This window comes from Cyprinus carpio, chromosome A7, assembly GCF_018340385.1.
Source record: "Cyprinus carpio isolate SPL01 chromosome A7, ASM1834038v1, whole genome shotgun sequence".
In the NCBI taxonomy this organism is placed as follows: domain Eukaryota; kingdom Metazoa; phylum Chordata; class Actinopteri; order Cypriniformes; family Cyprinidae; genus Cyprinus; species Cyprinus carpio.
Genome location: NC_056578.1, coordinates 7,771,300 through 7,787,308, shown reverse-complemented (window position 1 = coordinate 7,787,308; position 16,009 = coordinate 7,771,300). Strand labels below are relative to the sequence as shown.

At 34.1% G+C, this 16,009-nt stretch overlaps 1 protein-coding gene across 1 annotated transcript in view; it reads right to left on the bottom strand.

Annotated features, from left to right (window-relative positions):
• Positions 1 to 507: 507 nt before the first annotated feature.
• The window catches only part of LOC109064724 (A disintegrin and metalloproteinase with thrombospondin motifs 17-like), an 86,042-nt gene continuing 70,540 nt past the window's right edge, over positions 508 to 16,009 (bottom strand). The window contains exons 18-22 of the mRNA XM_042761333.1: positions 15,557 to 15,692; positions 13,600 to 13,804; positions 11,465 to 11,617; positions 3,142 to 3,319; positions 508 to 1,890 (exon numbers count right to left, since the gene is read on the bottom strand). Of these exons, the coding sequence (XP_042617267.1) occupies positions 1,739 to 1,890; positions 3,142 to 3,319; positions 11,465 to 11,617; positions 13,600 to 13,804; positions 15,557 to 15,692 (824 nt within the window). The 3' untranslated portion in view covers positions 508 to 1,738. The remainder of the gene's footprint in view (positions 1,891 to 3,141; positions 3,320 to 11,464; positions 11,618 to 13,599; positions 13,805 to 15,556; positions 15,693 to 16,009) is intronic.

Below are 16,009 nucleotides of genomic sequence, written 5' to 3'. Positions count from 1 at the left end.
AATAATTAGGTTTTAAACGAAGCCATTTTTTTCTCATACTGATGAGAAATGAATCAAATATACAAGCACAACGACTTAAGAGTAGCTCTTAATGTGTTTGAGTGCATTAACTATGGCACTGCAGCACCATCATACTAACAGATGATTCTGACATTAGTCACAAACCTGACACTTCCTGCACCCTCATTTCACTACACCTTAAGGAACAGCGCACCCCAAAACAAAAAAGCTTTTATTTATCCTCATGTCCTTCCAAACCTGTATCACTTACTTTATTCTGTGGAATAAAAAATGAGATGCAACACTTTTTTTCCATAATATGAAAAGCATATAGTGAGCAAGGGATATCTGTATCATAAAAGTGTCATAACATTAGTTTATATAACACTATTTCTGAGTAAATACCTCTGCATAAAAGTCAACATTATTGTAAAATTCTAGCATTCAAAAGAAGAAGAAAAATATCAAACAAATTAAAAATGACATAACCGAGAACAAACAAATACAAAATGTCTCATTTAATAGAGAACTAATGATCCACAGCCAAATGGAGACCCGCCTTTTTACAGTGCAGTGGAGATCATGTACTCTGCTCTCTTAAAATATATGAAACATCACAACAAGTATCTAAAACACATAGAGAGTGTAGTATATGATCACCATGAGAAACCAAGAAATTATGTGTCTTCTCTGAAAGAGTCACTAATTAGCCTCATTTGGATATTAAATATTTAAATCTTAAAGAGAAAAACTATTCGAATGGGTCACTTATTCTCAGCTTGGCTGTTCGACTGCATCGAGAGGGCTCTTGATGAATTAAATAACACGAGCTACTTCAGCTCTTTTCCAAAACCTAGTGAGCTGCCTACATAGGGTCTCAGTGTGAAGGCTGTTAAGAAAGGTAGGCGGCATGATTGCATTGCCTTCTTTTGCTGAAGATGCAGAGAAAAATGCACTGCATAATGCATTACTGCATGCATGCATTATTTTAAAAACAGATTATGCTGTTATTGCTTGCATGCAAAAATAGATCATGCTAGATTATGCTATGCATTATGGTAGGTCATACACAATCATGCATGCTGCTAGCAAAAGTCAGATCATTGGTTTGATTCCCAGGGAATGCATGAATTGATCAATCTATTAAGAAATTATTATTTTATACAATATTTGCGTGTTACTAAATTGAAATCAATTGTGAGTGAAGAAGCAAGGAAGTTCACTAGGTTTTGATTACAGAGCCAATATAACACAGGTAATAATAAAATTAAGAAGAAAAAAAAACAAGACAACAGATTGTTGAGACAGGTCTGGAAAAGAAAGCTGTTGTTACAAAGTCCATTGGTTATTGGCCAACCAGTGGCCTTAAAAATAAATGCGCTTTACCCACAGTGCAACAGGCAGGCCAGTATGCTGAAGAAGTCACTTCCAGGGCCAAGTGTGGATTACAGCAAAACATGACAAAACAAGAAACCTTCAAGTCCGAAAACAAGAAACAAATGTAATGCGGGTACACAAACGCTTGGCGAACACACTGTCAGTACATACAGTACTCAGTGCAGGGGGTGATAAAGTTAATGCATAGTTAGAAACGCTCACGTTTACGTACTTGTGATCTGTTCCACTGCTTTCATTATCTCACATAAGAACATTTTTAATAAGAATATAAAACACTGTTTTTGACAGTACAAATGGAGAAGGCAAAAAGAAACCTCTATGAGTGGGAGTGGCGGGGTCATTAACTCTTGGGGGGCATTTTGTTGGTGTAAAAGTCTCTGCAGGTCTGGCAGCAGCGTTGGTACCAGCGCATGTCCTGGCACAGGTTCTTCTCTCGGATCACCCTGCAGTAAACCGCCCACTGATCCCCTGTGCACTTGTACGTCAATGCAGCTGCCAGAGATGACAGAAGGACAGGACATGGCATTTCATAGATTCAATTAATCGACCCGATCCCTGACAACATGCATTCTTCACTCCAGATACACAGGTTCATCTAGAAGATGCCAATGTTGCTGTTACACTATTAAAAAAGCTTTTTCAAAGTTGATTATTAATTATTAAAGCATGTTTGACTAGTATATACATTTAATTTTACATTTAATTTTTTTTTTCCATTTAATTCAGTGTTACTCGCTTTTCAAGCAATTTCTGAGTAAAGTAAATCCTAGACATTCAGCAGATGATCATTGAGTGTGTTTGTGAATCTGCATTTATTTTGATGATTCTCAAATTATTTGTACACAATAAGAACGTGATGCTTTCCAGATGATGCTTACTTTAACGGATGTCTTGGCAATGAAATGATGTTTATGCAGTACAAATGCTTAAGCAAAGAAAGGCTTTGTTTAAAAACACTCAAACTGAAATGGAAATGGACTGATTTAGATACTTGACATAGGCAAGTAAAAAATTTAAATGTAATAAAGAATCTTTTGGAATTCTACATGTGCCAGAGGCACTTATGATGCCTAAATAACTATTAATAAGTCAAATGTCCTGTTTAATTATAATTATCACATATAATTCCAACATATCTACACTGAAATTAAATGTCAATATAACTTTAATATAGATATAAATTATAACAAATTTAATGAAATCAATATAATTACATAAAATTATTGAGACATAATTTCAATACATCGATATAATACATATTATTTCAATAAATATAAAAACTGTATTGAAGATAAAGTGGAATAATGTGAAATAATAATTACAGAATAAAGTATCAGTTTTATTTTAGTAATATTAACATACTATTAGATTTTGTTAATATTTTGATGTAGATTTTATTTTCATATTTTTTGTTTTCATTTTAATATTAGTATAAGCTTTAATCATTTTCTTGTGTTTATTTTTTTAAATATTACTATAATAAGTTTTAGGTTTTACTTAGTTTATATATTTTAGTACTTCAGCTTAAACTAAGCTAAACTGAGAAATATTGCCTTGTCGTGTTGCCTAGCTGAAATAAAATAAGATTATTATTATTTTATTTCAGTTCATATTTATTTCAAATAATGATTTTTTTGGAAATAGATTGTGTCATATATCTGGTTGAAACTGAACATTCAGGGACATAATGATACATCAGGATTTGATTTGATTATAAAAACCAGCACACTGCTGAAGTCTTACCCAGTCTAGGGGAGGTGATGGTGTTCACATTGACTTTCACATTACACGTCCCAAGATGACACTGCCGGTACGCGGTGGGCTTCAGGACTGCTGGGCAGTCGCTGCCATGGCGACCGGTCACTTTGTGCATGCACTGGACCACTCTGGACTGCAAGCCCCGCCCACAGGATGATGAGCACTGCAATGAACCAATGACCAGATCACAACAGATTAAAACATTTTCCACATCATGACATGCTCTGACAGACCTCATTTTACTCATAAAATACAAAATCTACTCACCGCTCCTTTCTACTTCAACTGCAATGTTTATATGATAGATTTGGAATCAGGAATAAAATCTGATAGTAAAGGTATAATATCTATCTATCTATCAATCAATCATATCATCTGCTCTAGGTTTGGGTCACTTTAACATCCAACCATCTTCCCAAACTTGTAATGTCAAGCAGCAGTATTGTAATTTTAAGGTCATAATGTAAAAAAAAAGTATTATGATATTGTTTTATATTATTATTATTATTATTATTTGACAGTGAAATATCACAAAATCACTTTTTAAAGATTTTTACATAGTAATAATAAGAATTATTATTATTATTATTATTATTATTATTATTGACATTTTGGCTAAGATGTGCAGCCCTACAAACCTGAAATGTTTTAAATCACAATTGCAAAAAATCACACTTGATTGATTCTTTAGCTCAAATCATGCCATAAACATATTTTTTCAGGCCGGTCAAGCTAATGCACATTTATATTCAATAGTAAACAAAGGCGACTGGCAATTTTAAATGTAAAAACGGGACTATTAATGAGTGTTATCATTTCTTCCATACATTATTACAGGAGTTGGCCATTCCCTCTGCTTACAATGTGACAAAACTCAACAATTGATGGCAAACATAATTTTAGAATAAATACGAAAATAATTATTCTAATAATTTGAAATTAAAAGACTTTCAACATTGCAAAAAAGTAATTAAATATGCCAACAGCAGCAGCTACATAAACCAGCAAACAACGCAAAGATGCATTCATGCATTTGAAAAATAACAAAACAATCATTAAATGAATCAAAATAAAAAAGGATTTTTATGCATGGTGTCGAAGGGCCAGCTGAGTCTCTGTCTTTGAACCTGTGCTAGTGTTTGTATTACAGACAGTGAACTTTCATGGTCCCCTAATGAGCAGCACTGTCTCCTGGCAAAGCAACAGTTTTCTCTTTTCTGTTCAGAAACAATAACGATTCATAAGCCTGGCCTACTTAACATTGTGTGCTGTAAGAGCTCAACAACTCTCAAACGTCTTCGGCTTCCGCTTGACATTTCTGCTCATGAGGAGTTTAGAATTCTGTTGTTGTCAAGCAAGCCACATACTGGACAGTATATAAAGATTCAGACACGGGCCTCCACATCATCAATAAACTACAACTGCATCCAAATAAGAGATTATAAATGAATTGACAACTGAAGTTATGAAATAGCTCAAAATATGAACTGATAAGAGCATATTCAAATTGGCCAAAAAATGTAACATACTAACACATGCAAGATTCAAAGTGAATCTGTTCACGGCAAACAGACTGAATTAGATTTCCAGAGGAAGACAGCAGGAGGAAATGGCTCTTGAATAATGTGTCGTTCTGCTTCCTGTGAGACGAGCAGGAGTTATAATGTCAGCGTATCGCCACCATCGTCACGCTCATGCATTTAAGACCCAAAGGAAGCTTTATTTCTCCAATAACACTCCGGCGAAATTAAATCAGCGTATCTCTGTGACAATCTAATACATTTTAATAGACTTACAGTTCGACAGGGCAGGAACAAATTCAGTTATTTCATCATTGGCTGAGGAGAGCTGGGAGCAGACAGCATGATGAAATGATAAACACAAAATACATTGACCTTATTATGACACAGATAGTCCTCAGTACGATGCAGTCAAAATACAGTCTAGATCAGGGGGATTAAATATATTCATTATTACACTGTATATCGAGTGATGCATTTTAACATGCTTATAGTTCCATAGTAATGCATTTCTATAATTATATTTTAATATACACATTCTTACATTAAATATAAAAATTTTGCATTCACAAGTTTGAGGTTGGTACGATTTTTTATTATTTCTTTTTATAAGTCTCTGACGCTCACCAATGCTGCATTCGTTTGATCACAAATACAGTAAAAACAGTAAAATTGTGAAATATTATTATAATTTAAAATAAGTGTCTTCTATGTGAATATATATTAAACTGTAATTTATTCCTGTGATGCAAAGCTGAATTTTCAGCATCATTACTCCAGTCTTCAGTGTCACATGATCTTCAGAAATCATTTTAATATACTGCTTTGAAACATTTATTGTTATCAACAATGTTGAAAACAGTTATGCTGCTTAATATTTTTTGTGAAAATCATGATTTTTGCGACAGTGATATTTTTTCAAGATCCGTTGATGAATAGAAATCGACTAATGCTAACAAATGGAACCTTATAGTAAAGTGTAACCTATAAATCTTCCAGAGCACAAACTTTTGAATAGCAGTGTAATTTGGTTCACTTTTCTTCACAGAAATTAGTGCAGATCCCCGTGCTGGAGAAACGGAGCTGTCGGCTGCCATGGCTGCAGACGAAACAAACCAAAATTGTTTTGCAAAGTGGCAAAAGGTGCATGAAAGCAATATACTTCCCTGCCTCCGAGGAACCCAAACTCCTTTCAACGACGCACAGTATTTCACGTTTACAGGGGATGATGGGCTATTGAAAATGAAGCGTGGCAGGTTAGCATTGATCTCAGCGCTGCCTGTCGCCAGAGTCTAGTAAATAACTGCAGTCAGGGAAAGTGTGAGTGGAGCCGTTCTCAACACCACATGCACTGTGAATGAGATGCTTCAACCCAAAAACATCTAATCTGCCGATCAAAGGCGGCTCTGAATCACAGTCTATGACTCCCTCAAGAGAAGACCATGTTTGATTTGAGATAATAAATATGACAAAGCTCTTTAACATCTGGTGTGTGAAAAGCAATACAGAAACTCCTTCATGTTAACATAATACAGCATTTTAAAATGACTGTGGAAACTACTGAAATGATTTTAGAAATGCTGCATTACCACAACAGTGGTCTAGAACAATGACTTAACAGCTATTTGGATTTTAGTTAATATTAAAGTGGGCTGGTTAGTTTTAATGGGATAGTTAAAAAAAAAAAAAGTCATCATTTATCCACTCTCATGTCGTTCCAAACCTGTATGACTTTGTGTTGTTACTGTTAACTAAAACTATTACAAATAAATATAAATTAAAGCTAAAAAAAAGAGCAAAAAATTAGATTAACTTGAAAAAAGTTGTTGTTATGAATTTTGCTAACTAACATTAAATCAAACAATTAAAAAAGCTTTCATTAACTGAATTAACACTAGAAATAATAATTTAAAACTGTAAAAAACATAAATGTAAATTAGAAATGTTGCCACGGCAACTAATGAAATGAAATAAGTTCAAGTTACGGGTAATACAAATTTAAAATAAATAAAATTAAATAATTAAAATTAGCTAAATACCAAAAACTAATTAAAATGACAAAAGCACATAAAATTTCTAAAACCTTATTCAAAATGAAAACTGTACATACCAAAATAACTCTTTTTTGCAGACAAATTTCACAGCAATTACAAATGATCAAATTGAATTAAACATGAAATTCTGAAGTAGAAAATATTTTCTTGCAAAACATAAATAATCTTTATTTTGGAAAACTTTTTTTTATATTATTTTTTTACAGTGGACACAATGAAAGTCAATGGGGTCCAATGTTGTTTTGTATTTTGTGAAAGAGAAATTCATACTGCTTTGTGAGTAAATCATGACAGGATGCTCATTTTTGATGCTAACCAATAGCTTGCATGGTGTAGGTCACGATGGGCATGAGAAGTCATTTCAGATGTTCTTACATTTAAATGAAAGATTATGAAAATATTTTTCACCTTTGAAATAGCATTTTCGTGATTTCATGTTCCCTGAATTCTATTATATGGATGCCCATTAGTGGCTGACATGATGGAGACACCAAATGCACTGATATTAACACGAGAAGAGCACTCCAAACACAGACAGATCCTAGCCGGTTACAATCTCCTATCCCATTCACAAATAAAATATGTAATATGTCATTTTGTGCCAAAACACACAATGTGTTCCACATAATTGAAAAGGGGGATATTTATCCACAGCCTGGATAAAAGCACAGCAGCCAAAACACAGAAAAAGAGCCTGATTCTCCTCAGCTAAATAGGCTATTTCTATTGAGCGGAGGAATTTCAGTCAAGCCGCGTCCGTCATATGAATGAATGTTCATACTCATGCGTTAATCAGTTTACATCCACCGGCTGTAATATTCGGCCAGAGTTCATTCATGTAAAAAAAAAAAAAAAAAAAAAAAAAAAATGCCAGGATGGATTTCACAAGATTTGTTACAATAAAATACTGAACTCTATTGTGAAATCAACGTAGACTAAGTCAACAAATTACAAACATAATTAAATTAAAAGTGTGTAATACCCATAATGTGTCTGAATAATCTGAAGTCTCTCTTATGGTAATTAGTTTCATATTTAGTTGGGAATTTGGCTCTTAACTAATCTTATTTAATCTTTGTCAGTATAATAGTGTTAAAAGTATAATGAAAATATGATAATGTATAATGTAGCAATGATAAATGATAAATGTAGCAATAAACATGCACAATTATTTAAGTAGCACTGATCCTTAAGTATAAAGGTGAGAGTGATACTATTATGAGTATGATGTGCTATTGTGAAAATTCTATATAAAATATAAAAAGTTAATAAATCAGTAAATAGTAATATATATATATATATATATATATATATATATATATATATATATATATATATATATATACAACTGCATTGTTTATTCATACTGCATTCATTAAAAAATGAAAACTACTATAAATTGTTTTCTTGGAAATACAGATGAAATAAAAAACTTAGTTAAGTTAAATTAAATTAAATTAAAGCTAAATAGGAATAAATAACAAAAAAATTACAAAAGTATATACCAAATTAAAATGTTATTTAAATAAAAGCAAATTATATCAATTATAACAAAATACTAATAAATAATACAATACATAAACAAGAGAGATTACTGTAATACAGACACAGACCGTCACTTCCTGTTTACAGTGAGGTCACTAAATTTCTGCCACGACAATAGCTCGTCTTTTCCGCAGATCACTGAAATGAAAAGAAGCAAGTTTCTGGTGCGACAGTAGCTCCACTATCCCGAATATCACTTAAAACAAAAAAATCATGATAAAACACAAAAGAAAAAGCAGGTCTACAGAGGAGAAATAAGGCGTTTACAAGTAATGAGATCAGACGTGCACAATTCAGATTAAAAGATCAACGTCTCACTACCCCCTCTCATTTGCCCCCCCAAATGATACGGCCGACTTCACAAACAAATGTCGCAGAGGCTTGTATAGTGAATACTGAGAGCCCCGAACGTGTGTAGAATCCAGCAGTAAACCACAACAGGCCATACAGTGATGTTACCATATTCTTCGAGGCATTGATAAAACACAAAAGACACGTTTAATGCGAAACTAAGGCATGAAGTTGAGATCAGACGTTCACACCTTCATTAAAAGATCAGTCCCACCATGAGGTCTCCAATTAGTCGTGGAGTCTTGAAGGTTATCTATAAATCTAACTGAAATACTGCTACAAAAAAAGCACACTGAGCATGCATCTCCGCAAAACTGAGACGAATCTTTAGGTGACACGAAACAGAAATTGCAACTGGCTTTACTATCTTATTGTGGCGCATTTGAATTAAATGGCCCGTTGAGGGCGGGACTTGATTTTATCCATCAGTTGTTGATTAAATGGCAGATCTGAATGCTACTCGGCTGCAGAGTGGCTTCACATACACAACCATTTTTGGGTCAATAAAGATTTTCTGAAATACATTAATACTTTTTTTGCAGTATGGATGCATTAAATTGACCCCAGTAAAGACATAAAATATTTATATTTTTCTCTTGATCTTTCTATTCATTAAAGAATTCTTATACAAAAGTCACAGTGAAGCAGCACAACTGTTTTCAGAAGAGACTTTCAAAAAACATTAAAAAAAAAAATTTATGATAGTGAAAATCATAGACATCAGATGAGCATATCGTAGGAGGTTATATTTTGATTAAAAGGTAAAAGATGCATATAAAAACAAATGCACAAATGAATCGTTGACAATAAGACAATGCATTAAGAAAAGGAATATGGTCATGTCGAGTTTTTTTTGCCAGAAATGTTTGTAGAAACTTGTCAACTTCATTATACTATGATCTAAAATTAGCTTCTTGTTTATCAATATTGCTGAGTTAATAAAATTCTATATATAAAGTTCTGCTGTATTATTTTGAATCATTTTGAATGAAATTAGAAAGTTTATTCACTATTTCTCCTTTACCTGAACCCAAAGCCTCACAGAAATGTCCACAGATTTAGATTTTCATTTCCTATTTTCCAATAAACAATGCTGATAACTTGATAACTGATGGTGTTGTTGTTATGTCGTATCTTGCCCATTCTTTACTGAATATGTGTGCGTCATTATGCCTCCAATTGGTCAAAACCTATATAAGTCAAACAAAAGCAAAGCGCATGCTGCCATTTCAGCGCTTGACCCTAATAATTGCTGATTGAAGCTATAATACTGCATATATGAGTACAATATTTTTTCTGATAAAATGCATAGATTTGGTCCTGATTCTGCTTGGTCAAAACAGCACACTTGTTCACCCATAGAGACCAACTATTAACCTTAGTATACAAGTCAGGACTACATTTTGTAGTGTAAGCCATGTAATATTGGCTATACATGACCCTGTCCTCGAGATATGAACATCAACTAAAGAAAAACCCATATTCCCAAAACAAGAACTTCTAGTCTGTGCAGCTGAGACACTAAACCATGAGAAGCAGCACTATGATAATGGCGTGTCCACACTGAGGTAGCGAGAGCTCATTACTGAGCAACACAAACCTCAGGAGAAACAGAGGAACATGAACATCTCTCAGGAATGGAGATCTACAGGAGTGAGGTGACCCTGGGCCGCAGCGGTCAGCTCCACCGGGGCGGCAGCAAGGTAACTGGTGACAGCCCACATGCATCACATGCGACAGCACGACAAACTCTGATTCAGCTGAAGATCTGTGGACGCGTGCAGAGAGCTCTCTCGCCAGCCTAATCTTTTTTTAAGCAAACTTTTAGGTTGAGACACTTTTAAATGGAATTCAATGGGGCCAGTTTGAGGATATGCTGTTTATGTTAAAATGTGTATTATTTGTGTTGCAAAACTCCCTAAATCACACACACACACACGTTTATAAATATATATATATAAATATATATACACTGAACAAAATTATAAACGCAACACTAAGGTACACCTGTGTGTGCAATAATCATGCTGTACAAATCAGCAACTTGATATGCCACACCTGTGAGGTGGATGGATTATCTCGGCAAAGGAGAAGTGCTCACTAACACAGATTTAGACAGATTTGTGAACAATATTTGAGAGAAACAGGCCTTTTGTGTACATAGAAAAAGTCTAGATCTTTGAGTTCAGCTCATGAAAAATGGGGGCAAAAACAAAAGTGTTGTGTGTATAATTTTTTGTATATATGTATATATATATATATATATATATATATATATATATATATATAGATATATATATATATATAATATATATATATATATATATATATATAAATATATGTATATATATATATATATATATATATATATATATATTATTATATTATATTTAGGTTTTTAGGTTGGCTTTATGTTGTCTTGGTTGAAAGAAGTTTCTTATTCTCACCAAGACTAAATTTCTTTGAAAATACATTAAAAACAGTAATATTGTGAAATGTTACAAATAGGTGTTTGCTAATGTGATATATTTTTAAAATGTAATTTTTTCCTGTGACCAAAGCTGAATTTTCAGCATCATTACTCCAGTCTTCAGTGTCACATGATCTTCAGAAATCATTCTAATATGCTGATTTGCTGCTCAAGAAACATTTATATTATTATCAATATTGAAAACAGTTGTGCTGCTTCATATGCTTGTGGAAACCGCAATACATTTTTCTTTTTTTAAGGAATTTTAATGTCCCTTTGCTGAATAAAAGTATGAATTTCTTTTAAACAATCTTACTGACCCCAAACTCACTTCTATATATCAGCATCTGACTATTTGGTCACCCTACCTTGGACCATTCGCCGGTCTTCCACTCGTAACATTTGGAGTGATCCTCACACGTCTCCACCTCTGCAGGACGAGACACGGGATCACAGAGACCCTGAGGATTGGTGCAGGTCACGGTCCTCTTCCTGCTGCCACGGCCACATTCAGAGGAACACTAGGACAGACAAATACAGGGAGAATTCAGAGGATAACACCAGGAAAATAAGTGAGCAATTGGGTGCAGAGTAGGATGGAGATAAATAAAGACATAAGCAAGAGTGCAGGTCATTAAAACAGGCTTCCTGTTGAGTCTCACTTCTCTCCGCTGACTAAACCTACTCTAATGAAGTGCTTACAACATCAACATCAAGATCTGAAATAAGACCTGGAGACTCAAAAACAACCACAGTGCCCTCCATAGGCCAGGACAAACCCCACAGGCACAAGCACACACATCCTCTCTCACAGACCCTCACATGGTCCAGTAGTTTAGGATGTGTCTCATAAAAGGAACTATGTCTTTATAGTATAAACTTTTTATGGCACGTCATCTTCTTCTGTTAGTCAAGGCTTCTTGTACTGTGATTTATTTTCACATTTTGACATATTTTTCACCCTCTGCTGCTGTACCTTTAAAACTTCTGTAACCGATGTAAACATAAATGTCATTACATAAGAGGCCATTTACACAGAAAGTGTTTCTGCATTCTGTTGTGCTGCTTTTCCATAATTTTTCTACTCAAACCTGATGCTAAATGGATGTCTTTGACCACTGTGCTCGCGTTCAGCTCTTAAATTTAAATTTCATTTTGAGATTTACTTACTTTTTCCTTTCCACTGCCCTGCATCTTGTGTTTTCTGTGTGAACGGTCCTTAACAGTGATGAATTCTGAATTCCGATAGCATTTATGTCACAAATTTGCATTTTTATGCATCTGGCAGATGCTCTTATCCAAAGTGACTTATGATGCATTCAAGACACAAATTTCTTGTTTTCCCTGGGAATCAAAGTCATGACCTTGGCAGTGCTAATGCCACGCTCTGCTGTTTGAGTTACATGAATTTTAAGACTGGCATTCGAAACATTTCAAGCTAAAAAACTGTTTCTATTTCTTTCTTTTTTTCACTGCTCTGCGTTTCATGTTTTCTGTGTGAACAGTTAAATGACAAATTCCATTTTTGCATTTTTCAATAAATGTAATGGAGCATTATTTTGTGAATGTTAGGGGTCATACACACAGAACATGCTCTTTCATTTCTGTCTCTGTGTTATTTTTTTATCATTTGTCTATAAAGATGCACTAGACCAATTCACCAAGTCTCACTGTATTTTCAGCATCTAATAGCATCAGGGCTGCATTTGTATTTATAATACTGACTATCACAAAATTATTTCAACTTGCCCATCCTTATCTATAAAAAAAAAAAAAAAAAAAAACTGAGCCAGCAACAGCATTTGTTGCATAATATTGATTACCAGAAAAGAACATTTAAAGTCTTCCTTCCTTTTCTAAAGAAAAAAAAAGGCAAAAATCAAGCTTATGGTGAGGCTTACAATGATAGCGAATGGAGCCAGATTTAAAAGCAAAAAAGTGTCTAGTTTATAATTTTATAAAATGCTTACATTAATTCTTCTGTTATTACTTGATCTTTAAAGCTGTTAAAATTATAATTTTCCAAGTTTTTAGGGTTTTGGTATTCATGGCTTATGTTATCATGGTGACACTTGTAAAAGTTTATATAGGCCTATAACTGGCATCCCATACTCAGAATTTGTGCTCTGCATTTAACCCATCCAAGTGCACACACACACACAGCAGTGAGTAGTGAACACACACACACACACACACACACACACACACACACACACACACATAACGTGAGCACACACCTTCTGTGCGTTTTCAAGAAGTTAACCAGATTAAAGTTGGTCAAAAAAGTTAGCAGGTCAATCAAATGAATTCTGGATAAGTATTCTGAATGTATTGAGTGTCTATAAACTGTTCAATTCTCTTGTGCTATGTCATGCTGTTTTTAAAGCAAGAATGCTTGAAATATGTTTAAACAGTAAACCAAACTCTTTTACAAGAGCGAGAGCAAAATCTGCTGTCCATGATGTGGCATCTTTAAGTAATTCCTGCTGCCTTGAGCTCAAACCTTGGACCATTCGGAGGCCTCCCAGATGGTGAGGCAGTGGCGTCCCTCGCAGTGCTGTACGCTGGCTGGTTTGGAGCTCAGACAGTACAGGTCTCTGGTGGGAATGTACGTGCCATTCTGCAGCTGGTACACACAGCCAACTTCCCTCTGCTGCAAGCCTCTACCGCAGGTTACTGAACACTCCGCCCAATCGCCAGCGACCCACCTGAGAGGAGCAGAGGCCCAGAGAAGACACTCATACAACAGTTCTGTCAATATTCAGTGCATTAGTGAAAGAGATCTGAAGTCTGAAAATGAACGGATCTCCAATGAAACAATTTGTGACAGCGTTTGCATAATGCTACAATTTAACAAATCATTTTGTCAGGAAACATCATGAAATCTGGATGCTTTAATCGTCAGTTTACAGTATGATTAAATATATAGCAGATGATTATCTTTGTCTTGAAATGAACTTGTGATTTATAAGTAAAAAATAGAGCCGTCTTTATTAACTGCTTAAACAACACGATGAAAGATGACAGAGAAGAAACAACATAAAGAAATCTACAGAAAGCTGTTCTGTCCCACACTCAGATCTCAGTCTTACAAGCGCCTAAATCGATTTTGCAGTTATAGACATAAATAGAGGTGTGCAATTACTTTTCTAAGTGATCAGACTTACATCTGGTAATAAAAAGAAGTACATTGATGGAGGTACTTGGGCCTTATCCAGAGATCAGAATATCCACTTGGAATTGGACTTAATTGACTGAAAACATCCTAACAACACTCCATAAAACACCATATAAATCCAGTGTTAAGTGTTATTATATAGCATTTATTGATGTTTTGAATTAGCTTTCGTTTTGAAATTTTCTGTTTTACTGAAATGTAAGTAATTTTATTATGTGATTCTGTAATTTTATATATATATTTTTTTCCTTTTTAGCTTTAATTTGTTTTTTTCTTTTTCTGTTTTAGTACTTTTATTTTATTTATGACTTTTTATTTTTATACAGTACTTTTATTTTATTTAAATAACTCATCTAATATTTACATTTTGTTTGATAAGAACTATTTTTTAATATTTTTAGTATTAGTTAATAATAACAATCCAGCAAACTGGATGCACAGTAGTGAGTTTTGAACAAGCAAACATCCCTCAAATTTACTTCAAAAATTGAAAAAATAAATAAATTGCTGACAATCTTATTTTGGTAGTTTTAAATGATTTAAATACTAAATTAAGATCCATTTGGACCTTAATATAGTTATAATTCTAATTACTGTTATCGGTATGAACAAGCCTTTACTGTTAGAGCAAGAAAAAAATGTGGGAAAGAAGTTATAATTCTGTAAGCGTGATATCTATTTCCTGTTCACTCAAGTGAACCAGCCTTTCTGCTCCAAATCAACAACTTCATGTCAATATCTTATCTCTTCTAAAGCATGTAATGTGAGACATACCGCATCTTAAAAAGCTACAGATGAAGAAACAGCTTTTGGAACGAGAGCGATCTGATTTTATCACACAGCATAAATCAAGTTCTACATATTGCTCCTAAATTGTGAAACCACTCCAAGCTAGCATGATAAAACGAAATATTGGTAATATTGGAAATTATTGGTAATAAATAAGCATATGCAATAAATATTTGCCAGACAAACATATGTCATTTGAAAAGCTATAGTATATAGTTATCGCTATAGTGATTGTCAAGGAGCATCTCCCTGAGGAAGAACATGCATCAATATTTGTCATGGCTTTCATCTGTACAAAGATGACAGCAACGGAACAGGTTGTGTATTCTATTTGGAAGTCTTTTGTCCTGGATTTGTTGGGAACATTCTACAAAGAGAGGATCCCAAACCCATCTTGTTTGACTCCCTATTGAGTTTTCTGTCAGCTGATACACAACACACACAGATTTCAGGTAAACCAATCCGTTCTGAGAAGCTCTGGCGCTTCTGGTACCTGTATTGGCAGGGGTGGGTGTTGCAGTGGCGGATTTGAGGCGCGGGTCTGTTCTCCGGCTGACAGTAGCTGGCGTTGACTTGAGTCATGGTCTTGTTAACGATTCTCATGCACGACACCACAGTCCTTCTCTCTCCTGAAACAAACCACAGCAAAACATTTATATATAGACATACTATACTTTCATAAAGTGTCACTCAAGGGTTACAGTGTGTGTCATCTTGCATATACTTACAGAAATCAATCAATCTGAATGCTAATTTTTAGGCGTATTATGTAAATAAAATAAACCATATAGGAGAAGCAATGTGTCATTAAACAGTAAACTTTCACTGTAACAACTTATTGCTTTTATAAACGCAGTAATATAATTGTAACACTTCTGTTCTGTTTTGATCATGTTTTTGTTGTGTTTTGGTTCTGTCTTCCTTGTCTGTCACTTGATCTAGTTTG